Source organism: Nansenia antarctica, assembly GCF_963989245.1.
Source record: "Nansenia antarctica genome assembly, chromosome: 4".
In the NCBI taxonomy this organism is placed as follows: domain Eukaryota; kingdom Metazoa; phylum Chordata; class Actinopteri; order Argentiniformes; family Microstomatidae; genus Nansenia; species Nansenia antarctica.
In genome coordinates this window covers 71,264,988-71,289,033 of record NC_137689.1, presented here as the reverse complement: position 1 = coordinate 71,289,033, position 24,046 = coordinate 71,264,988, and the positions used below count along the sequence as shown (strand labels likewise).

At 48.8% G+C, this 24,046-nt stretch overlaps 2 protein-coding genes across 3 annotated transcripts; one reads left to right on the top strand and one right to left on the bottom strand.

The window, feature by feature from the left end:
* Nucleotides 1-1,014: 1,014 nt before the first annotated feature.
* Nucleotides 1,015-5,152, top strand: ccdc74b (coiled-coil domain containing 74B; the record flags this gene model as incomplete). Its single annotated transcript, XM_080529680.1, has 6 exons — nt 1,015-1,132; nt 2,021-2,068; nt 2,324-2,441; nt 3,028-3,223; nt 3,423-3,523; nt 5,017-5,152. The coding sequence occupies 6 exons, from the start codon at nt 1,015-1,017 to the stop codon at nt 5,150-5,152; spliced, it is 717 nt and encodes a 238-aa protein (XP_080385806.1).
* A 451-nt stretch (nt 5,153-5,603) lies between these two features.
* Nucleotides 5,604-23,597, bottom strand: med15 (mediator complex subunit 15; the record flags this gene model as incomplete). 2 transcript variants are annotated; one of them, XM_080528195.1, is made up of 18 exons in its annotated part: nt 5,604-6,151; nt 6,455-6,553; nt 6,868-7,034; nt 12,253-12,413; nt 12,678-12,744; nt 13,041-13,104; nt 13,866-14,000; nt 14,424-14,551; nt 15,024-15,151; nt 15,997-16,116; nt 18,344-18,508; nt 18,924-19,253; nt 19,873-20,297; nt 20,620-20,778; nt 21,126-21,149; nt 21,447-21,498; nt 22,678-22,765; nt 23,525-23,597. In XM_080528195.1, the coding sequence occupies 18 exons, from the start codon at nt 23,590-23,592 to the stop codon at nt 6,015-6,017; spliced, it is 2,517 nt and encodes an 838-aa protein (XP_080384321.1). In that variant the 3' UTR covers nt 5,604-6,014. The 2 variants fall into 2 exon arrangements, with proteins under 2 accessions (XP_080384321.1, XP_080384320.1); XM_080528194.1 differs by lacking the exon at nt 18,344-18,508 and having other exon boundaries at nt 23,525-23,592.
* Nucleotides 23,598-24,046: the final 449 nt, after the last annotated feature.

Sequence of the window (24,046 nt, the reverse complement as noted above, 5' to 3'; positions counted from 1 at the left end):
ACTTCTAACACACGCACACACGTTTCATCTCACTGAAATGAAATAAAGCAAGAGTGTTATTATCTGACTCCGGTCTAGTTCCATGTACCGTAAAACGCCAAATATGGTCACAGCAGGAACCAGTCCTGGTTGTCACGGCAACGTTGTATGCGAGGAGGAGGCGGCACAGGAAATAACCTGCGAATAAATAAACCGCCGCGGGAGTCGATTACCGTCTGGTTCCGTTGAACCTTTTCAGTGATTTAAATGGTCGCAGAAGGTTGTATGTTAGAGTTAACAACACACACGCACCCGTGTGAACATTAGTACAGGTGAGGGTCCGGGACTCGAGCTCATTCATGGGACGGCAGGTGTATTGTTGTTGTTAGCAGCGAGCTAAACAGTTAGTTAGTTAGTTAGTTAGTTAGTTAGACCAAAGCGATGTCCGGCGATGACTTCTCCTTCCCCCCTGTCCGACATCTGCCCCACTGGTCCCGGGTGGGATGCCTCGACAGGTCGGCCTGCGTCCAACGACCTGTCCCACCGCCGGCCGACCACCTGTTACAGGTATAGATATTTATAGCATAGCATAGAGTACAGCACAGTGTTTTATTTGTATAGTAGGAATAGTATAGTGGATAGTGTATATAGCCTTTATTTATGTAAACCAGCTCTTTTTTAGTATTTTTTTCCTAGCACCAGGGGAGCCCCCCCTCCTAAATGTCGTTGTTTGGTACCTGTACTGTATTAATGACAATAAAGACCATTCATTCATTCATACAGCCCTTGGCCGGTCCACCCCGTGGGGACAGGAGAGAGGCTGGTGGTCCACCCCGTGGGGACAGGAGGGAGGCTGGTGGTCCACCCCGTGGGGACAGGAGAGAGGCTGGTGGTCCACCCCGTGGGGACAGGAGGGAGGCTGGTGGTCCACCCCGTGGGGACAGGAGGGAGGCTGGTGGTCCTCCCCATGGGGACAGGAGGGAGGCTGGTGGTCCTCCCCGTGGGGACAGGAGGGAGGCTCCGTCTCACAGCGACATGGACACCCGCGTCGTCGCCTCCCTCCAGAAGAATATTCAATTCCTGCAGCAGCAACACAAGGACACCCTTCAGAAACTTCACGGTGAAATAGACCACCTCAAACGAGGAAATAAAGGTGAGTTTTAGGCTTCTTAAAACCTGTCCTTATTAATAACATCTGAAGTTGTTGTCATGCAAAAGACTCCATCTCTCATGTTGAAATGTTGTATTATCTAACTCTGTCTGTCACTCATCATAACTGTACTAACTAACTGTACTACGTTCAATCTCGAATATGCCTTGCAAGTGTAGCCTATATTTTTTCTTTCAACTACTCATGCAATACCATCAGCTATTGCCTCTCTCTCTCTCTCTCTCTCCAGTAAAAGCCAGTAGCAGGTTTCACACTTGCAACAGCAGCACACATTCAAATAAAGCAGCTGCTCTATTCATTTGTATTGGGTTAAATGTTTATTTTAATCAGAATTTCCTCATACATGTTTCATGTTTTCTCATGGTCAAACACAATCACAGTGGTGTCTGGAGAGGTAGAGGTGACACTATTATAGGCCTAGTGGTTGCATAGCAACGAAAAGTTATTAAAAGAGGAAGATGAATGGATGGATGGTGATGGTGGTGAGTGTTTCACAGTGGGGGGGTTGTGGAGGGAAGTATCACTTTACCGTGCAGACAACAGCCTCTCTGTCTCACCGCCACATCCTACCTCCCGCCAAGAGAGAGTTCTCCATCACGCTAGGCAGAGTCACGTGGCTCCCCTCTGTCAGAGCAGTGGGGGAACAATCACTCCACCTGCTTGCCAAGCCTGTTCAGCCAAGGGACCATGTTACAAGAGCTTATCAGCTGCCATGAACAACCTTTTGACCCCCCCCGCCCCCCAGAACAGAAGACACTGCTCCTTGTACATCTGACACTATTGTCACTTTTTTCTTACTTACAGCTATACGCGATGTACGTGACAAATACAATTTGAGATTTGACTTCCACTTTGATGTTACACTTACAGAACTGCAGTACCAGCTCATCATGGATCCTCCCAAGTCCTGTAGAAAAGGTAGGCTTCCTCCGTCGTTGACAACGCCGTGTTACGTTACGACACACGATGCCACTGCCTTGGGTCGTTTTTACGGCACAAACTTCAGTGGCTCATTTTTGGGGGGGACATTTTAGGTGGACTTTTCAAAACAAACCTCTGTTGCAAACAACAGCTCTGTCAGATATCTGGTGAAGTATTTTTGTTTTGCACCATGGCTCTGCTCTCTCTCTCTCTCTCTCTCAGATTGCACGCCCGCAGTCTTTCCCTCTCCAGGGTCGGGCCGGAGAGGCACCAGACCGCTGACCCAGGGCAGGGAGGCCCTGACACAGAGAGGCTTCTACCTGGAGCAGCCTCTACTGGACACATGCCCAGGTCACGACACAGGGCTCAGGTGAGGCATTTACATTTTTGGCATTTAGCAGACGCCTTATTCCAAAGCGACTTACAATCAATACATTTGACTAAGCAAGTGAATCATCAATCCACCAGTCGTAGCAGGAAGAGTAATCTAGCTCAGGCCCGAGGCCATTGGCAGTATCAGTGATAGAAGGAAAAAGGTAGCCTAACATGTTTTATAATTTTTTAATTTTAAATGTTTTAAATATATAGACACTGGAGAACAGAGAAACACTACAAGTGGGGCAGTAGAAGTCACAGGGGACACAGTAAAGGGGGAAAGCAGGTGTCTCAGGAGACGCAGTGCTGGGGGGTAGTAGATGTCTCAGGAGGAGCAGTTAAGGTGTAACCTGAAGAGATACCATACTGTCAATCATCCCCTGAGTCTGACGTCTAGCAACGTCTCTACTCTGACCGTCGCTATGGTCACTGAATCTGTTGCTATGGTCACTGAGTCAGACTACCAACACCACCTTGACATATCATCTTCTGAGTAAGGGATGATCCTCTTTCCATAAGCGTGTTGTGTCTGTCCTCCCTGTTGAAACCTCTCCCTGTCTGACCCTGCCCCCTCCCTCCAGCATGGGACACTGCCCCGACACCTCCGGACCCCCCAGGCAAGAGCCTGAGTCAGAGCAGAGGGGGGGGCTCATCACCTCTCTGCAGCCCCTGCGGATCCACAGCAGCGCCTCCCACCGCCCCCGCGCCCCCACCCTGCACGAGTGTGAGGTCATCATACGCCAGCTCTACAACGCCAACAGCATGCAGTCACAGGAGGTCAGAGGTCAAACGTCCCCGTCCCCCCGGAACACTTTCAATCATAATAATAATAATACATACTAAATAATAAATAATAATACATGTTATTTCCATAGCGCTTTCTCATGAACTCAAAGCAAAAAATTTGAAAATAAAAAGTGTATTTCAGCGTGATGCTTACTACATCCTAACGGCGCTGCGGTTGTCTGTCACGTAGATCCTCCGTGTGAAGGCCGTCCTCAGAGACATCGTGCTCAACAAGAAGATAACCCCAGAGAACTACATCCTGACAAAGGCCTACCTCTCTGATGGCACCAGGTACAAGACGACACCTAGCCATAGCCCTTTAGTATGGCATATCCATAACTCTGAGAAAGCAGCTTAGTGATGTTAGAACATTAATGCTCATTCTACATGACTGCAAGGTTCCTGGTTCTATTACCACCCTCGACATATCTTGCGTTGTGTCATCCCTCCTCTCACCCACCCACCCTTCCTGTCGATCTCTACTGTCTCTATATAAAGCAGAAATACCCTAAACATTTTTTTAAACATCTCTAAGATGTTTTTTCTCTAAGATATCTCTAAGAAACTGACTCAACCGGTGAGAAACAACCTTCTTTCCCTCCCAGCAGAGCAGCAGAAGAAGGCAGGTTGCCCCGACTAGCCGTCCAACCGCTGCCTAAGAGAAGGTAAGAAAGCCCTGCTACAGTACATCCACAGTGTGCCTCTGATACCGCGTGACGTTAGAATTATAAGGTTCAGTGCCCCGCGGTGGCGTAGCGGTCTAAGCACTAGCCACTAGTGCAAGCTGCCCACCGGGGACTGGGATCGAATCCCGGTCTCGCCAGACCCGGATATGGCCGGGGCTCACAGGGAGCGGCATATTGAGCGGCCGCTCCAGAGGGCGGTATAGGACTATTTCCGGACAAGGATCCGTCGCGCAACAGCGCCCCCAGGGTGCCGGAATAACGGTGCTGGGCTCGAGGAGCCAGTCAGCTAGTCTGCCTGGCGGTCTCCTCTGGGGCTGCCGGCCACGGGGTCGTGCGGCGGATCCTACGCAATAGGCAGGGGATAATTGGATGCTAGGTTGGGTTCAATTGGATACCAAATTGGGTGAAAAAGGGATAAAATCTGAAAAACAAATAAAAAAATAAAATAAAAAAAGAATTATAAGGTTCTATCTCAATTTTTGGTCAAAATTGAGTTTTTTACATAATCTGATCCATTAGGTGTTTATTAATGCCTGTGTGGTGTTATTTAAAAAATGTTGACATTTTTAGTTAGTAATTAATAAAATACAAAGGTTCCATCTCACAAAACATAATGGAATGTAAAAACGTTGAACTTTGATCTCTGAACTGCCCTAAACGGAGACAGAACCATATCATTCTAAGCTCACGACCGTACACACGAGAGACACGGGCTCAGTCGGTAGAGCACAGTGCTAACAATGCTTAGGTTGTGGGTTCGGTTCCTGCTGGGACCACCGGCGCGTACACTGAAAAATCTATGCACTCCCTGCAGTGTAATCTGCTTTAGATAAAGTGTCAGCTAACTGGCATATATAATATGAAGAAAATGGACTAGTAATTGGCATACATTGGCCGCGTTCGTAAATTCGCCGGAGCGCACACTGGGTTCAACGTCATAATGGAACCAAGTCATTTGATCGGACAAGAGGCAGTCACGTGGACGCTCCGGCGCTCTCAGAGCGAATTTACGAACGCGGCCGTTATGTGAACTAGGAAGGACTCTGGCCGTTTGTGTTGAGAGGTGGTTCCCCTCTCTCTCTCTCTCTCTCTCTCCAGGTACGGTTCCCAGGCCACGGAGGCAGAGAGGGTGGTCCTCCCGGCCCTCAAACAGAGCCTGAGCTCCAGCGTCGCGGAGAGGCAGAGGAGGACCCAGGCCGTCCAGAGGAGCCGGCTGAGGAGGACGGTGCACTGAGAGGGACACACAGAACCACCGCTCAGGGAAACTCCAGACTCGACCTTGGGATTGGCTCTGAGTGTGGTCAACTAAGGGCTCTTTCTCAATTGTTAGAAACTCAATTCATCGCTTCCTCAACTTACTTCCGACTCAAAACACATTGGAGGAGATCACTTAATTCCTCCCCTTAGATATCCCCCCCCCCCCCCCCCTCCCCGATGCTTCTTGAGAAGCGACTGGAGGACCGAGGAGAGGAGTGGACATGAGTTTCTAACACTTGAGAAAGGCTGTAAGACTTCAAGTTGATATGACAATAAATCTCAAGACATTTACATATGCTGGTGGGCCATCATTGATGAACCTACTTATCGAATGATGGGGTTATGTCTGGTTCATCGCGACACAGGGAAACAGAAAATTATTTATTCATGATAACAAAAAAAAGACATATTTCCCTCAAGAGTATATATACACACTTCCAAGTTGTACACAGCAAAGTGTTAATTTATAGCAGATTACACATTTTCTTTCCTTACGACTCATCCCACTGTACCCCCGAGTTCCCATGAGATGCGGTCCTCATGTCGATCAGTTCATAAGTTCATAAATGTCCCCACAGCGCCCCCTAGTGGCAGCAGAGCGCCGGTGTCCCCGAGGAGAAATATCCCGTTCCCCATTCCCACTTCCAGTTTGCACACGTTTCTGGTGATAAGTTGCCAGGTTGGTTTAGAGGTGAAAGGTCCTTCTGCAGGCTGCAGTGAGGCTACAGTCCTGATGATAAGGTGGGAGTTGCAAGGTGGGTGTAAAAGGAGAGAGGCCAGGTGAGTTCCTCCTCTAGGCCGCAGACAGACAGGCCTTTAGGGCGCAGACAGACAGGCCTCTAGGCCGCAGACAGACAGGCCTGCCTGACGCTCTGTGCCCAGGTGTTCAGCAGCGCAGTGACGGAGTGCTTGTCTGGGAGCTGCAGCAGCTTGGACGTCATGTTCCTGTGGACGTTCCGGAGGAATGGGTTGGCCCCTGGAGAGAGAGAGAGAGAGAGAGAAACCAAATACATGCATTAACTACATTACATTTACCTTTTTGGCATTTAGCAGACGCCTTTATCCAAAGCGACTTACAACAAACACATTTGACTATGGTAGGGCCAGGGGCAATTGAGGCTGTCGACTTTATTTTTTATTTACATTTTTAAAAATGTTGGACAACCAAGACCGGGGGCTCTTTTATTTAGTGTTGGGACGGGGCCGGGCGGGGGTCTGTATTTAGTGTTGGGACGGGGCCGGGCGGGGGTCTGTATTTAGTGTTGGGACGGGGCCTTACCGTACTGGTTTCCGTCATCGGCCCACTGGGGGCTCTGGTCGGGGTAGTCTGCGGGGATGCTGAGCTGCAGGGGCGGCACGCTGGGGAGGTTCTTGTCATCTGGAGGACGGGGGCAGGGTTAGGGTTAGACACCACATCACACACCTGTCAGCGCCGGCTCCAACACGCAAGACACAGTGTCCCTGTACTTCCTTTATCGTTGACGTTGAAGTTTAGTCAGGTTAATCAGGTTGAACATGACTGTGACACAGACGTCAAGTTGGTCATCTCTACAGTGGACGGACACGGGAACACGCACGCACAGACAGACAGACAGACAGTCAGATGGACACACACACACACACACACAAAAAAACGTACACACACAACAGACACACACACAACGTACACACCTCCCCACCCCTGGAGCTCACCCAGTTTACAGATGAGGTGCACGGTGCCGTTGTTGCTGCAGCAGGTGGGGTCCAGGTTGACCAGGAACTTGGCGTTGAGGCGGGCCACCTCGCCCTGCAGGATGTTGGGGATGGTCTGCCGGTCGTCCTCTTCGAACTTCCTCTTCCGGGCGGCGACTGTAGGTCCCCTGTGGAGAAGAGAGAGGGAGAGAGAGAGGAGAGAGGGAGAGAACATTGGTGGTGGTCGGGCTGTATGAAGTTAATTTTAGAAAAGCAATAACGTGTGTTTAGACAGACAGTTTCTATTGCCCCCACAAACAGACACCAAACATGAACAGCTGTGAAGTGGAAGGTCCTGGGCCATAACAGGTGTAGTGGTGGTGGTGGTGGTGGTGTGGCATGGTGTAGTGGTGGTTGTTATGTATTGAAGTGTAATTTTGAGCTATGTGGACCACCGTAGTTGGAGTGATAAAAAGCGGATAGGTAAATGCGGAAGTGTTGATGCCTGTATACCTGCGATGTGTTCAGTAAAGCTACTACGGATAATCAAAGTGTTTCGCCGTCTCTGCCTCCATTCTTGATCGGGAATTAGCGATGTTATTGTCTACATACATAACAAAACAATTGGCGACGAGAATCGACGAACTTGTGCGGCGGTTTTGTTTCCCCCTGGATTACAAATTATCACCGGCGGGAGTCATGACCAGGGCGGTGTGCGTGCTGTGAAGTTCGGGAAAAGAGAAACTCACACAGCGCATATTGGAGGAGAGTACACAAGTAAGTGAAACGGACTTACTTAAAGTGGGAAAATGCCGATGACTGGAGCATTTGGACAGTTTGATGACACTTTAGAGACTTGGAATGCTTACACTGAACGGTTTGAGTTTTTTGTTATTGCTAATGACATTAAAAATGACAAGGTGGTGGCAACCTTCCTCAGTATAATAGGAGCTAAAACGTTTGGCTTGCTAAGGGACTTACTCCAACCAAACAAGCCAGGTGCCTATTCTTACACGGACATTGTGACAACGTTAAATGGACATTTTTGCCCAAAGCCTTTGGTGATTGCAGAGCGGTTCAGGTTCCACAAGAGGAATCAAGAGGAAGGTGAATCCATTACTCAATATGTAGCAATACTGAGGAAATTGACTGAACATTGTCAGTTTGGCACATCACTGTGTGACACTCTGCGTGACAGACTTGTGTGTGGATTAAGGAGTGAGGCAATACAGAAGCGCCTGCTCACAGAGGAGCACCTCACATTTAAGACAGCTGTGGATATTGCAATATCAATGGAGCTAGCTGCCAGGGAAGCACTGCAGCTAGGGGCTGCCTCAAGAGTGCATGGGGTAGCAGCCACACATGATAGACAGAGAGGGGGTACCCTGGAATGTTATCGTTGTGGGAAACGTGATCACCTGTCATCAGAATGCTGGGCGAGGGAGCTCCTATGCCATCACTGTGACAAGAGGGGACACATTGAGCGGGTTTGTAGAGCTAAGAGAGAGAAGTCAACAAAGGACACCTTTAAAGATAGGAAAAAGTCAGACAAGGCAAACACAGACAACTGGCGGTCAAAGAAGAAACTGCACAGTGTTAAGCAGGGACAGACAAGCAGCAGTGGAACAGACTCAGAAGAGGAGTTACCAATAAAGGTGTTAACTGTAAAAGGAGGCTCGGCAGCCTATAGTGTCACCCCGTTATTGGAAGGACATCCCATTACGATGGAAATCGATACTGGAGCCGCTGTATCACTAATGTCAGAGACACTGTTCAAGAAAAAACTGAACCATATGCCATTGACTCAGGCAAAGCTCATTCTAAAAACATACACAGGTGAAACCGTCCCCATGGTTGGGAGGGCTAAGGTCCTAGTTGAATTAAATGGACAAAAAGTCAGGCTTCCGATCTATGTGGTCAGAGGGGACTATCCAGCACTGATGGGCAGACCATGGCTGGAGGTGATGCGTCTGAACTGGAGAAAGGTGAATGCAGTATCAGAAGATACCACCGGCATATCAGCAGTGTTAAAGCGACATGCAGCTGTGTTTAAAGACGAGCTGGGGAGCATGAAAGGCATCACAGTCAAGCTGCAGGTCAAACCTGATTCCAAACCACGCTTTATGAAAGCCAGGACTGTTCCCTATGCACTCAGGCCAAAGGTCGACGCTGATATACAGAGGCTGGTGAAGATTGGGGTCATTGAGCCAGTACCATACAGCGACTGGGCCACCCCCGTGGTCCCGGTAATCAAGAGAGATGGATCAGTTCGCCTGTGTGGTGACTTCAAGGTAACTGTTAACCCGGTGCTGACTGTTGAACAATACCCTCTTCCAGTGATTGAGGACCTGTTTGCTGGGTTGGCTGGTGGTAAGAAATTCAGTAAAATCGATCTGAACCAGGCCTACCTACAGATGCATGTTGAAAAAGAGTCACAGGAGCTCCTCACCATCACCACCCACAAGGGTCTCTTTAGATATCACCGTCTGCCGTTTGGCATCACCTCCGCCCCGGCAGTGTTCCAGAGGGCCATGGATCAGGTCCTGAGTGGTCTCTCTGGTGTGCAATGCTATCTGGATGATATCTTGGTGACTGGAAAGGATGATGAAGAACATCTGCTGAACCTGGATAAAACTCTGGGAAGACTTGAAGAATATGGCTTACGTGTTCGCCAGGAAAAATGCGACTTCTTCAAGGCAGCAGTGGAATACCTGGGCCATGTCATCGATGCAGACGGGCTCCACACAGCGCCCTCTAAAGTGACCGCCATTTCAGAGGCTCCTGCTCCCGAGAATGTGAGCCAGTTGAGATCTTTTCTTGGGCTTCTAAACTATTATGGCAAGTTTATTCCACAGCTGTCTACGCGGCTAAAGCCGTTGCACGAACTACTGAGGGTGGGCAAAACATGGTCATGGTCAAAAGAATGTGACGCAGCGTTTAACATAGCCAAAGCAGCATTGACCGACAAGAGGGTGTTAACACACTTCGACCCGTCCTTGCCTCTCCAACTCGCATGTGACGCATCGCCATATGGAGTGGGCGCCGTGGTGTCCCATATCACACCGACTGGAGAAGACAAACCCATCGCGTTTGCGTCACGTACGCTGAGCACAGCAGAAAGGAACTATCCACAGATAGAGAAAGAAGCATTAAGCATTATCTTTGGAATTAAAAAGTTCCACACTTACCTGTTCGGAAGGAGGTTCACCCTGCTGACCGACCATCGTCCTTTGACATCCATCTTGGGTCCGTATGCAGGGATACCGACCCTGGCAGCAAGCCGCATGCAGCGCTGGGCACTGCTCCTCAGTGCTCACAACTATGAAATTAAGTACCGGAGGTCAGGGGCACACGCCAATGCGGATGCTTTGTCACGCCTTCCACTTCCTGATCACCCTAAGAGCAAGGAGCAAACCATTTTCTACTTTGACATGGTGGAGAGTGCCCCGGTGACTGCTCACCGTGTCAGGAAGGAAACAAAGGGGGACCCCATCCTCTCCAGGGTGTTTGACCGCGTCATGAGAGGGGATCTGTCACAGGTTCCTGACGCACCACCGGATCTTCAGCCTTACCTTTCGCGGGGGAAGGAGTTGACGGTGACGGCTGGATGCTTGCTCTGGGGCATGCGGGTCATAATCCCGACAAAGCTGAGAGAACCAGTCCTGAGAGAGCTACACTCAGGCCATTGTGGCATCGTCAGGATGAAAGAGCTTGCACGCAGTTACTTCTGGTGGCCTGGGCTAGACTATGACATTGAATCTAAAGCCAGATCATGCCCATCATGTCAAGTCATCAGAAACACACCAAGCCTGGCTCCGCTGCATCCTTGGGACTGGCCAGCGTGTCCCTGGCAACGAGTTCATCTGGATTTTGCAGGACCAGTTGATGGAGCTATGCTGCTGGTGGCCGTGGACGCACACTCAAAGTGGCCTGAGGTGGCTGTCATGTCCACCATCACCTCGGGGAAGACCATTCAGATATTGAGGGAGATGTTTGGTCGATTTGGACTCCCTGAGCAGATCGTCACTGATAATGGGCCATCTTTTGTATCAACAGAGATGGAGGACTTCCTACAGAACAATGGAATTAAGCACATCCTTTCAAATCCATACCATCCATCCAGCAACGGATTGGCGGAGAGAATGGTGCAAACTGTAAAACATGCCCTCAAAGCATCCAAGAGTGAGGCTCCCTTGAAGCAACGCCTTGATACTTTTCTATTCAAGTATCGTAATACCCCTCATGCAACGACTGGGACCTCGCCAGCTTACCTTCTAATGAAGAGGCAGCTTCGGACACGTCTTGATCTGCTGCGACCTACCTCAACGGAAACATCAGTCCATGAGAAACAGCAGGAACAAGTAAATCAGCGAGCTAAGCGGTCTAAAGACAGACAGTTTGATGTTGGAGACTCTGTCCTCGCACGCAACTACACTACTAAGGAGAAATGGACCCCTGCCACGGTCCTCCGGAAGACTGGACCTGTTTCCTATCATGTTCACACCAAAGACAATCAGACATGGCGTAGGCACGTGGACCAGTTGTTGCCTAGAGAGCTAGGAGTGACCAGCCCCACATCCGGGGCATCAGGATTCACGTTCACGGACGAGCTGACACCACACCTGAGCATGCCGGTACCTGCAGCGGCCACACCTTCGCCGCCTGCAGTAGAGCCAGCACCTCCAGACCCCTCGGTGATCGAATGCCCTGTGACCGAGCTGGAACCCAGCCCTTCTCCGGTGCTGAGGCGCTATCCCCCAAGAGACAGGAAACCTCCTGAGCGCCTGGTGCTAACCCTGTCTACCATCTCTCCCTAGTTGACATTTAATGTGTATGATGCTAATGTGGACATTATCATTTAAGGGGGGAGGAAATATGTTATGTATTGAAGTGTAATTTTGAGCTATGTGGACCACCGTAGTTGGAGTGATAAAAAGCGGATAGGTAAATGCGGAAGTGTTGATGCCTGTATACCTGCGATGTGTTCAGTAAAGCTACTACGGATAATCAAAGTGTTTCGCCGTCTCTGCCTCCATTCTTGATCGGGAATTAGCGATGTTATTGTCTACATACATAACAGTGGTGGTATGGTGAGGTGGTGCTGTGGTGGTGTGGTGTGGTGTGGTGGTGGTAAGGTGTGGTGTGGTAAGGTGTGGTGTGGTGGTGGTGGTAAGGTGTGGTGTGGTAAGGTGTGGTGTGGTGAGGTGAGGTGGTGGTAAGGTGTGGTGTGGTGAGGTGGTGGTAAGGTGTGGTGTGGTGAGGTGGTGGTGGTGGTGTGGTGTGGTGAGGTGGTGGTGGTAGTGGGCTGAGGTGTGGTGGTGGTGAGGTGGTGGTGGTGGTGTGGTGGTGGTGGTGAGGTGTAGCGTGGTGAGGTATGGTATGGTGGTGGTGTGAGGCAGCACGTACGTGATGGGCGGCCCGTGGATGGCAGTCATGGCGGGGGCGAAGGTGCGGTAGAGGGAGTGGTTGAAGACGGGCGAGCGGATGTTGGCCATGACCGCGTCCAGCAGAGGCTGGCACAGGTACTGCTGCTTGGTGCAGGGCACGGGGGGGGGCGGGGGGGTCGGCTGGGACACACACACAGACACACAGACAGACAGACAGACAGACACACACACAGACACACACACACACACACAGATTTCACTTAAATTACTTTCAATGGGTGATCTACATACATTTGCCACTAGAAAAACATTGAGAAGTGAACATAATTATTTATTATTATTACTACTATTATTACTATTATTATTACTACTATTATTATTATTATTATTATTATTCTTATGATTCTTATTCCAGCCCTGTAGGAGCCTGGGAGGTCATCTTACCACGGCCATGTCGTTCTTCAGCTTCTCCAGGGCGATCTCACACTTCTGTAACGTCCTGAGGGGACACCTACACGCCCAGGAGACCAGAGGGAATTGAACTACCGTTGCTAAGGACTACACGGACACCTGAACACACTTGGAGAAACAAACGCATGCACACACACACAATTTGCTTTCACTAAAGAGCGCTGCGCAACACTAAAACCACGTGACCCGTTTTGGTAATTTGGTGTGACCGTAAAAAGTGCGTCCGCCCCGATCAACACGAACGTCAGGAATACAGGCGATATTTTTTGGGGAAAAACACGTCGTCACACAGCGCTCTTTAGCAGAAGAGCGCTGTGTGTCTGGTTTTGACTTTACCTGGTGTTGGGGTCTGTGAGGATGTTGAGCAGACTCTTCATCTTACTCAGGTCTTTCTTCCTATCTGTGGAAACACAGGAAGTGTCTTTAGTGAGAGGAAAGAGAAAGGAAATGGCAGAGTGGGTCAGTAAGGGGAGGTGGTGAGAGGCGCAGACATCAGTGTTTCCCCACAGAAATGTTCTGAGACTGCGGCGGGGTGGAACCGCGTATTAAAAATAATTTTGAAATGTAATTTCCGCGAACCTGCTCAAACGAACATTTCCCCCAACAGCGCGAGCAGCGCTGTAAAACGCGCTAAAAATACTTTTGGTTCGTTATGAGACTACGGTAAGACAAATTAAGACTACGGTGGGAGAAATGATTAGACTATGGCGGCCCGCCACAGCCTGGTCGATGTGTGAAACACCGTCAGTACAACAACACGTCAACACATACCAGGGTTCCTACAGGTTTCAACAAGTCAAATGGAAGACCTTTTTAGACCTTTTTTTAGACCTCTTTGAATAGAATTTTAGACCGATTCGCGACACCATATGGTAGCTTTTTGTCATCCTCGAGGTGATGAAATTAGGGACTTCACTGCCATACAGACAAAAAAAGGGAGCGAATTGGCATTTCTGGGGTTCCAGCTTGATTCATTTCCACGTAAATGTAGATGTGATCGGACTGATTTCCTTGCAGGATCTCCGTTTTAAGACCTAGCAGCACCTCATTTTCGGACCTAATAACAGACATTCGGGGCCTTTTTAGGCCTTGAAAATTGGATTGCTGGATTTAAGACTTTACGCCTTTTTAAGACCAGCGCGGGAGCCCTGAGACACGGACCTTCGTTCTTGTCTATCTTGTTGATCATCCTGCGGAGCGGCTCGATGTACTTGGACAGCTGCTTCAGCTTCTCCATGTACTGCTGGTCCTCCAGCTGGGACGCCCCCGCCGGACTCATCACCGAGCTGGGGTTACCTGCAGGGAGACAGGGCACGCCGTCACTGACCTGGCGCACGCGCGTGTATGCACGCGCACGCACGCACGCACACACACTCACCCTGCAGAGAGACAGGGCACGCAGTCACTGACCTGGCGCACGCACGTGTACGTACGCACGCACGCACGCACACACACACACACACACACACACACTCACTCACTCACTCACTAACCCTGCAGAGAGACAGGGCACGCAGAGGAATGTGAAGCTAAGTGGGTTTCACACCTGATCAGAACTCAGAGCCTATGGACCGTGAAACACCACACAGACAGTAAGCAGAGACGTGATAGGACACACACACAGTAAGCAGAGACGTGATAGGACACACACACAGTAAGCAGAGACGTGATGGGACACACGCAGCTCTCAGCGTCCAATCAGAGGAGGGCAGCCAGTACCTGGGGTGTTGAGGGGTCCGGGGGAGGGGACGCCGTAGTTCTGGGGGGTGCGTGCCGTGGCCGGGCTCTGGGAGGGCTGGGGGGACGGGCTGGGCTGGAAGCTCCCCGGCGAGGGCGTGGGACCAGAGCTGAAACCACACCGAACAATTACACACACACACACACACACACACACACACACACACACACTTTAACTAACTCCAGGGTTCCCACACCTTCTGAAACATCAAATTCAAGACTCAGTTGACTTAAATTCAAAGACCCAACACGACATAGTTTGAGACAGAACTAGTTGAAGTAAAAAAAAAATGAATATATCTTATTTCTTTTTAGACAGAGAGAGAGGGGAATTCAAGCACTTTCAATGACCCATGTCTATTTTCAAAAACATTTAAGACCTTGATTTATTTTTCTCAAATTCACAAACTTTAAAGGATTTCAAGGACTTGTGGGAACCCTGTAACTCACTTAACTTCCAAAGAATTCACCTAGAGTGCCAAGTCTTTTATGTGGTATTTACCTAGTTTGATAAGCAAAAAGATCAGATACAACCTAGACGCAAAAAAGAGCCACTTGTGTCCTTTTGTCTTGTGTCCCTACCTGACGGAGTTGGGCTGGGAGGAGTTGGGGGGCTGTGGCGAGGGCTGGGGCTGGGGAGGGGGGGGCATGGACTGGGGCGTCTGGACCTGGACCGGAGAGGGCGATGACATCATGGGGTGCTGTTGGACCTGGGGGGGAGGGGGGGCGACAGAGAACCGAAGGGTTTTACACCAGACGAGCCAATCACAGGAGAGGGTTGGGAGCTGTGTCACCTGGCCTGAGGAGCGTAATATGACACCCTGCTTTATGACATCACAATATCCTCCTCCCGCCTCTACGCCATCCAGGGTGTGAATGACAACCTACTGGGGGGGAAACAGGAAGGAAATACAATACAACTCTTTTGTTTTGATACTTACCATATTACACAACTGGCTGGCTACTGACCAGGTGACCTGATCACACTTAAGCAACACAGTTCAACATCAACATCCTCCTTCCTTGGACACCAAACACAGCAGCCTAGATGTCCAAGGCTCAGCTGGCATTCTTTGACTCCACGTCAACCTGCTCTCAGCATAAAGTAACGCTGGAGCTACCATCTAATTACACTAGAGGGAGGGTGTGTGTGGGGGGGGTAGAGTGGGGAGGAGATCCAGAGGGGGTGGGGTTGGGGTATTGTGTTGTATTCATCTTATCTTATTTCTTATCTCCTAAATTGTTTTATTGTATTGTATTGTATTGTATTTTATTTACTACCGTTTTCCTGTTCAGCACTTGGGAGTTGCATTCAATGCATGAGTTGTGCTATGTAATATATATATAAATAAATAAAGTTTGATTGATTGATATAAGGAGGCAAGAACCATAGGACAGGTGGTTATCATCACCATAGGGGGTCGGGGTTAGGGTTAAGGTCAGGGGGGGGGTCAGGCGGTTATCACCATAGCCCATGGGGGGGGGGGGGAGTTAGGGTCAGGGTTAGGGGGGGGGGGCGGTCAGGTGAGTAGTCCATCTACCCTGGGGTAAGTACCTGTGGCATCTGCTGTCCTCCCATGGCAGCGGGGTTTGGAGGTAGGGCGGGGTTCGGGGCGGGGTTCGGGGCGGCGCGGGGCAGCCGCGGTGGCATTTGCATCCCGGGGCGCATCATCATCTTGGAGGAGGACAGAGGGGACAACACACATGTCACGGGCAAAACAACAAATGCAGCAGCAGCAGCGGCGATGGGAGGCGCATGCAGTGCAGCACGCACAGCAACAACAAGAAAAAAAAGGTACACAAACACACACGGTCTGACACACACACACACACACACACACACGATCTGACGACACACACACGCGGTCAGAAACACACACGCAGTCAGACACACATACGGTCAGACACGCATATACAGCGTCAGACACACACAGTCAGACACACACAGTGTCAGACACACACACACACCGTCAGACACACACACACAGTCAGACACACACAATCGCATGTTTATCACCGGTGTGAGAGACACACACACACACACACAGTCAGACACACACACACGTCAGACACACACACACGTCAGACACACACACCATCAGACACACACACCATCACACACACACACACACACACACACAGTCAGACACACACAATCGCATGTTTAGCACCGGTGTGAGAGACACACACACACACACAGCCGGGGCCAGCGTTGCCAAGCATGTGACCCTATCGTCGGGTTTAGAGCGTGGCAGCATGTGAGCTTATGGTTGCCATGACAACAGTGATGAGGCCTGCTGCAGACAGTGGGTGCATGCTCTCTCCTCCTCCTCCTCAGGTCACTGGCTGCACCATGCAGGGATGAATGCGACAACATGATCGTGATGGAACCCTCGAAGCTGGCCGGTGATTCAACTACTTCAACTGATCTCTGAGGTAGTATTGATCAGAGGTAGTATTGATCAGAGGTAGTATTGATCAGAGGTAGTATTGGGGCGATCAGACTTCAGCTTTGAATCAGGCTGTCTGGGGGAAGCTTTGAATCCTAAGCAACCTGCCCCCCTGTGGTGAGTACGTGTTGTTACATCCTCCCCAGAGGTGAGTCCATGTTGTTACAACCTGTCCCAGTTGTGAGTACATGTTGTGTGAAGTACAGCGGACCAACACACAGCACTGTAGCATCAAACACAAAAGCTGTGTGCTGGAAAACCTTGTTTGTGCAGTTATGGGTAGTGGTTTGTTTGTGCATCTAGCTGAAGTTATGGGTGGGTGGTGCTCTTCTGCTGCTTTTGACAAGCCATAACTTCTTACTGGAAACATAGTTGTCTGGTCATTAATAGGTAGTAGGTAGTATACCTCAAATATACAGTTTGGCACAAAGGAGGTGTGTCTGGAGAATGATGCCAGCCACATCTAGGGAGGGAGGGATACTGGTGTATCTAGGGAGGGATACTGGTATGCGTGTCAAGAACATAGCAGGCATGCGTTTGCAAAAAATATCGGCTGCCTGAACACACATGCATGGCGGGGGTGGGGGGGGGCAAGACACTCTATAGTAGAAGCTCTGAGGTAGAGACATCCTCTGTGATACAGCTTCCAAGGAGTTCCAACTGGGGGGGGGGTAACAGTGATAGGGTGAGGAGGTAACAGTGAGGAGGTGGACTCGGTGAACTAGTTTGGTGGAGAGACAAGAGGGTCCGGGAGTGTTAAGGTGAAAAACAAACGCATCCAAACTCTCCATCCCTTGTTTGAGCGACAGAGACAAAGAGTGACACCAAGCCGACACACCCACGCCAAACAGAACAGTAGGAGAAAAATCTGAAGCTTGCGTTAAAGCACCGCGTATGAAAACTGCATTCATTTACGCGACAGCTTCCCTGGGTCCAGCGGGATGACGTCACTGTATGAGCCCGGCAAACAGCGAGGGTCTACTGCATTTCTCTATGCAATGCTAACAAGCACTGCTACCTGGGTACAGAGAAAGCTCAAGGTACAGTAACAGAGAGGAGGAGGGAAGGGAAGAGAAGATGAGGAGAGGAGAGGAGAGGAGAGGAGAGGAGAGGAGAGGAGAGGAGAGGAGAGAAGAGGAGAGGAGAGAAGAGAAGGGAAGGGAAGAGGAGGGAAGAGAAGAGAAGGGAAGAGAAGTTGTCTTTCTAAACCATCCCTCCTTCCATCCGCAAGTCAGCAGCTGCCAACAAAACACGGCGCTTGCGAGTCCGGAACGAACGAACGGACCGATCAACCCAGCACCATCAACCCAGAGTCAACCCGCCATTCTGCAAGCATGCCTTCACACTCCGGGCCTAGTGTGGCCAGAGCCAAGTCCTGACCGTTGGCTGTCTGGTCTGGTCCGGTCTGGGTCCGGTTCCCCACACACACGGCAGGGCTGTGGGTTCTCTTACCTGGCCCGGTACTGACCCAGCTAGCTGGGCCTGCGCTGCGGCTGCCTGCTGGGCCTGCTGCTGCGCTGCTGCCTGCTGGGCTTGCTGTTGCTGCGCCGCTGCGGCTGCTGCCTGCTGCTGCTGGGCCTGCTGGGCTTGCTGCTGCTGCTGCTGCAATGCTCTAGCCTGGCGTGGCCACACACACACACACACACACACACACACACACACATATGCAGGCAGACACACACACAGACACACACGCACACACGCGCACACGCAGATACACACACAGACACACACACGCGCGCAGACACAGACACAACCACACACATGCACAGACACACACGTAGGGAAGCAAGCAAGCGAAGCAGAGGGGTGTGTAAACATGGTGTTCCTGGATATCAGGATATCCAGAAATAAATGGCACACGGGTAACTAACAGCATTGGGTGGGGGACAGCCAGTCTAAACTAACCTAAACACAAAAACACACACACACACACACGCACGCGCACACACACACACACACACACACACACGCGCACACACACACACACACACACACACACACACACACACACACACAGCGCTGCTCCTACCTGCATCTGGATCTTGAGCTGCTGCTGCTGCTGCGCCTGCTGCTGCTGGCTGAGGGGCACCATGCCCTGGGGCTGCGACACCATGCCCCCCTGCTGCTGCTGCTGCGCCTGCTGCGCCTGCTGCTGCTGCTGGGCGTGGGGGGGCAGCTGGGCCGGGCCCTGGGGCCCTGGGGCCTGCTGGACTTGCTGCTGCTGCTGCAGGGTCATGTGCTGGATGGACTGGGCCTGGGCCTGGGCCTGGGCTTGGGCCTGGGCCTGGGCCTGCACGTGCTGCTGCTGGAGCTGAAGCTGCACTATCTGCTGCTGCTGGGTGAGCCGTGACGGGTGCATCTGAGGAGACAGCACAGAGAGAGACCGCGGGGGGGGAGATAAGTATTCAGGGTTCGACATTAACGCTTGCCCGCTTGCCTGGAGCAAGTGAAAGATTCGCCGGGTTTGTTTGCGCGAGCCCGACGACGCTGCTGGATATCCTGGATATGTTTTATCGGTGTGCGGGAAGAACGACGGACAGCACAGGCAGGCGCCAGACCAGACTAGACGATCGTGGAGTGAAGATGTTATTAAAGCGGTACGCGATGCGACGGGTGATCGACAGGAGGCACGTAACGCTTTGATAATATCTTCACTTCATTCAACATATTTCCACTGCAGCTGTTGTTCACATCATGAAATTCAGACCAGACGATAAAACTACACCGTTAATAAATTGTAACACTTCAATCCATAGAAAAAGGTGCAATAAAGTGGAATGACAGTTACTGATTACTTATTTCCCCCACTGTATGAAGAGAGGGGGGGGGGGTTGTAAATATCTATGTGATGCTGTCTGTACACTTGTATACTTTTTAAAAATTATTATTTCCTGTATTTGTTTCTCATCAGATTATGAGGTACACAAATGTACCATCATGGTAACATTTTAGCATCCTCCCCAGGTCTGATCCAATACCTGGTTCTGTTGTTGCTGGTTCTGGGCCTGCTGTTGTTGTTGCTGCTGCTGTTGGCTTTGGTGTTGTTGCTGAAGCTGCTGGTTCTGATGGTGTTGCTGCTGTAGCTGCTGCTGCAGTTTCAGCTGCTGTTGGACCTGAAACTGCTGTTGGATGGCTTGTGTCTGCTGCTGCATGGCATTCTGCTGCTGCTGCTGCTGTTGCTGTTGTTGTTGTTGTTGCTGTTGCTGCATGGCTGTTTGTTGTTGTTGTTGTTGTTGTTGCTGCTGTTGTTGCTGTTGCTGCATGGCTGTTTGTTGCTGTTGTTGTTGTTGTTGTTGCTGTGCCTGGAACTGCTGGAACTGAATGGACTGTTGCTGTTGCGCTTGCTGCTGCGCCTGCTGCTGCGCCTGTTGCTGGGCGATCTGTTGCATTTGCAAAGACCCTCCTACAACACAAGAGTGGAGGTGAGCACAGAACAGTAGCACATCCGACAGCTGCGGACGTGTGGACGGGATGGTACTTGGAGGGGGGGAGCCCTAGAATCTAACGCTTAAAGCCTTAATTTCCCCTCTGGGATCAATAAAGTACCTATCTATCTATCTGTCTGTCTGTCTATCTATCTTATTAAGAGTACATCAAAGACAAGGTGGGTGGGTGTTTGTGTAACCGAGTTGAGATGGAAAACCCACTCCTCAAGTTGAAATATCCTCAAGTTTAAATTCCCCCCCGTGAAATTGCTGCATCGACTTCCAGAAAAACAAACTCACGGGCCTGAGGGTTTCCACCGACTCCAGCCATGGGGTGCTGCTGACCCATCTGCATCTGCCCCATGGCCCCGATGCCACCCATGGGTGCACCTGTCGGGCGGGGTCCCATCCCGATGCCCCCTGGGACCCCTGTCAGGTTAGACAGTGCGTTCATGGGATCTGGCAGAAGGTAAACAACAAACAAACAAACAAACACAATTACACAATTGAATGTGCATGTAATAAGTACTAATAGAAAGATCATCTTAAAAACTAAAATAAAGAAATCTTCTAGCACAATGACTGCCAATGGCCCCAGGTCTGAGCAGAGATTACTTTTTCCTGCTATGACTGGTGGATAGATGATACACTTACTTAGTCAAATGTATTTGTTGTAAGTCGCTAAATGCCAAAAATGTCAAATGTAAATGTAATCTGAACAACACGTTCTCAATGTTCTGGTTACGGAGAACAACAGTGAAATCAACAACAACAACAACAACAACATCAACAAAACAACAACTCACCTTGACCTCCTTGCGCCTTCTTATCTGCAAAACAGAACATAGGAGACGTCCATTACTGATTATTATTATTTTCTACATTTTGTAGGAATAGTTGGACAGGAACATTATGAATATCGTGAGCTTAGAATTATAAGGTTCTATCTCCGTTTAGGGTAGTTCAGAGATATTGAGCGTCAAAGTTTTTACATTCCATTACGTTTTGTGAGATGGAACCTTTGTATTTTATGAATTACTAACTCAAAAATGTCAACATTTTATATAATATTATATAATATACAATATAATATGCCATGTTACTGTTAGGACAAGGAGGATACTTACGAATATCCCTAAAATGAATGATCAGCCTGGCAACCAGTGATAAATACTCTTCCTGTTGATGGACAGACAAGAAAGCCATCAGCTCACAGGTGAGAGGAGAGGTCACTTTCATACTGCTAATGTATTTCTGATTATAAACAATGCTACTCGTACGGTCTATGAGTAGTGTCTGTCTGGGATTTCAGCCATTGTTCAATGTGTCTGCAACGTTGACACTTGACTTTATTAGATTAGATTAGATTCAACTTTATTGTCATTGCAGAGTACAAGTACCAGACAACGAAATGCAGTTTTGCATCTAACCAGAAGTGCAAATAGTGATATAGTGCAAAACATGATGATATAGACAAAATAGGCTATGTGCAGTGATGGAGTGATAAGTACAATAAGATAGGTAGACCTACATATGATATGTACAGTTATACAACAGTTAGTTCCGACCAAGTAATTTGATTGGACAAGAGGCATTCCATGAGTGCTGATATACAGTATAACAGCACTGGGACTTTTAACTATAGGTATCACTCCGAAATAACCGTTAATATCAAAGAAGCTAGCCTGCAGATGTTTGTGTTCAGGTTACTAGGCAACAGTCCAGTTGCGGAACTATTTTTTGTTGACGGAGCCAAAATAAATGATTAAATAAACAAACAAATCATAATCTGTTGTCACTTATTACTGTTAACTAATAAATTGCGCTGTAGAACTGTTGTATAAAAGCAATATCACACTCGAGGTCGTGCTGTTATACTGAATATCAGCACGGCTGTGATTATCTTCGGTACTCGGCCTGCGGCCTCGTACCTACGACCGAAATCACAGAATCACAACCGTGCTGATATTCAGTATAACACACTCCCTCTCGTGTGATATTGCTTAATTATGGATTGATCAGTACATAGGATATGTACAGTTATGGAGTGATACGTACAGTAAGACAGGTACATAGGATATATGTACAGTTATGAAGTGATCCATACAGTAAGATAAGTACAGTAAGACAGGTACATATGATATGTACAGTTATGGAGTGATCCATACAGTAAGATATGTACATAGGATATGTACAGTTATGAAGTGACAAGTACAGTAAGACAGGTACATATGATATGTACAGTTATGGAGTGCTAGGCTACTTCATGCAATGGGAAACTTTGGAAAACCCCACATTTATAAAACCATGTGTGATCAGAGCGGGGGGGGGGGGGAGTTTGAGGAAACGTTCACTCACTCTAGATTTGGCCTTCACATAAACATGGTTCTCCATGTCATTGCTGGACTTCTGGTGTGCAGTCCCTGCCTTCCTCATCGCATCCTCACTGAAAAGCAAAACAAGAGACTCTTAAATTAAATAGCCTAACTGAAATGCAGTATCATAATAAACATGCATACGTGTCAGAATCATGTGTCAGAAGAATATGTAAACATAGTATAGTTCTCAGCAACAATCTGGATCTGTTTATAATAACAAAAACACTAAATGTCAATACTGCCCCCTGTCGGCCAGAACCCTGGCTAGCTTAGCTCTTAGCTCTTAAAACGACCCAGTAAGACAAGGGCTAGATAGCTACGCCAGTTACTCAACTAAAAACAGACAGAGTTCCAAGTAGACAGCGTTGTGTGTTATTAAGCTTCCAGTTGTTACAATAAGGCCATTAATATAATGAATACGGTTATAATACGTAATATATAAATATTAATAATACGGCCTCCAGGGGCCTGACTAAGCTCTGGAAAGAAACGTTCAATAACGTGCCCTGCGATATTAAGCATGTAAACGTTGTAGCAGGTGTGTGAATGTCACTTTCATCAATGTTTTCATTGATCTAAAACTCCCCCAATTAGTTCCCGTAATACATGTATGAACAGGACACCGTTTGTGTTTCCAAGTGTTTCACAACATCCCGTGACTTGCGTTTTTTTTTTTTTATTATTTCACTCCAGCAATTAAACCGACCCGCCTCCAGCATGTTTCCCATGCTAACCCGTTAGCTAGACAAAGTCATCGCTGTTGTAAAAGAGAGCAGTCTTAAGTCATCGATACCACAAAGTATAATAATAATAATACAAAGTCTCACATTTGTGCGACAACTTTCTGTCTGAACGCGGGGCTTCTCCAGTCGCTGTCTGGCCCTGGAACCTCCATGGCAGATGTGCTTCAGAGACAAGCGGCAAATGTACAAATGTTCCTCCACAAAAACATCTCCAGAAACATCTCCAGATGTACTTCCGGGGTAGGTTTTAACCATTGAAGAGCTGCTACTACAAACCCTAAACATATTTAAATCTAAGGTAAAAAAAAAAAAACCGTCATGTTTTGCAGCAGTTTATGATTAAAACACAAACACTTCTATCAATTGTATTTTATCCATGAACTAATTGTCTTATTGGATGTTTTATCTATTTACTTAAATCTTATATTTGCTTTTTATTCATTGTCATTTTTCATTTTCTTACTATATTGCTGTATTTTTAAGAATGTATGTATGTGAAGCATTTTGAATTGCCCCTGTTATATGAAATGTGCTATACAAATAAACGTGTCTTACCTTGCCCTGCCTTACATTTGTAACAATCCCCATAGAGCAAAGTAACCTATT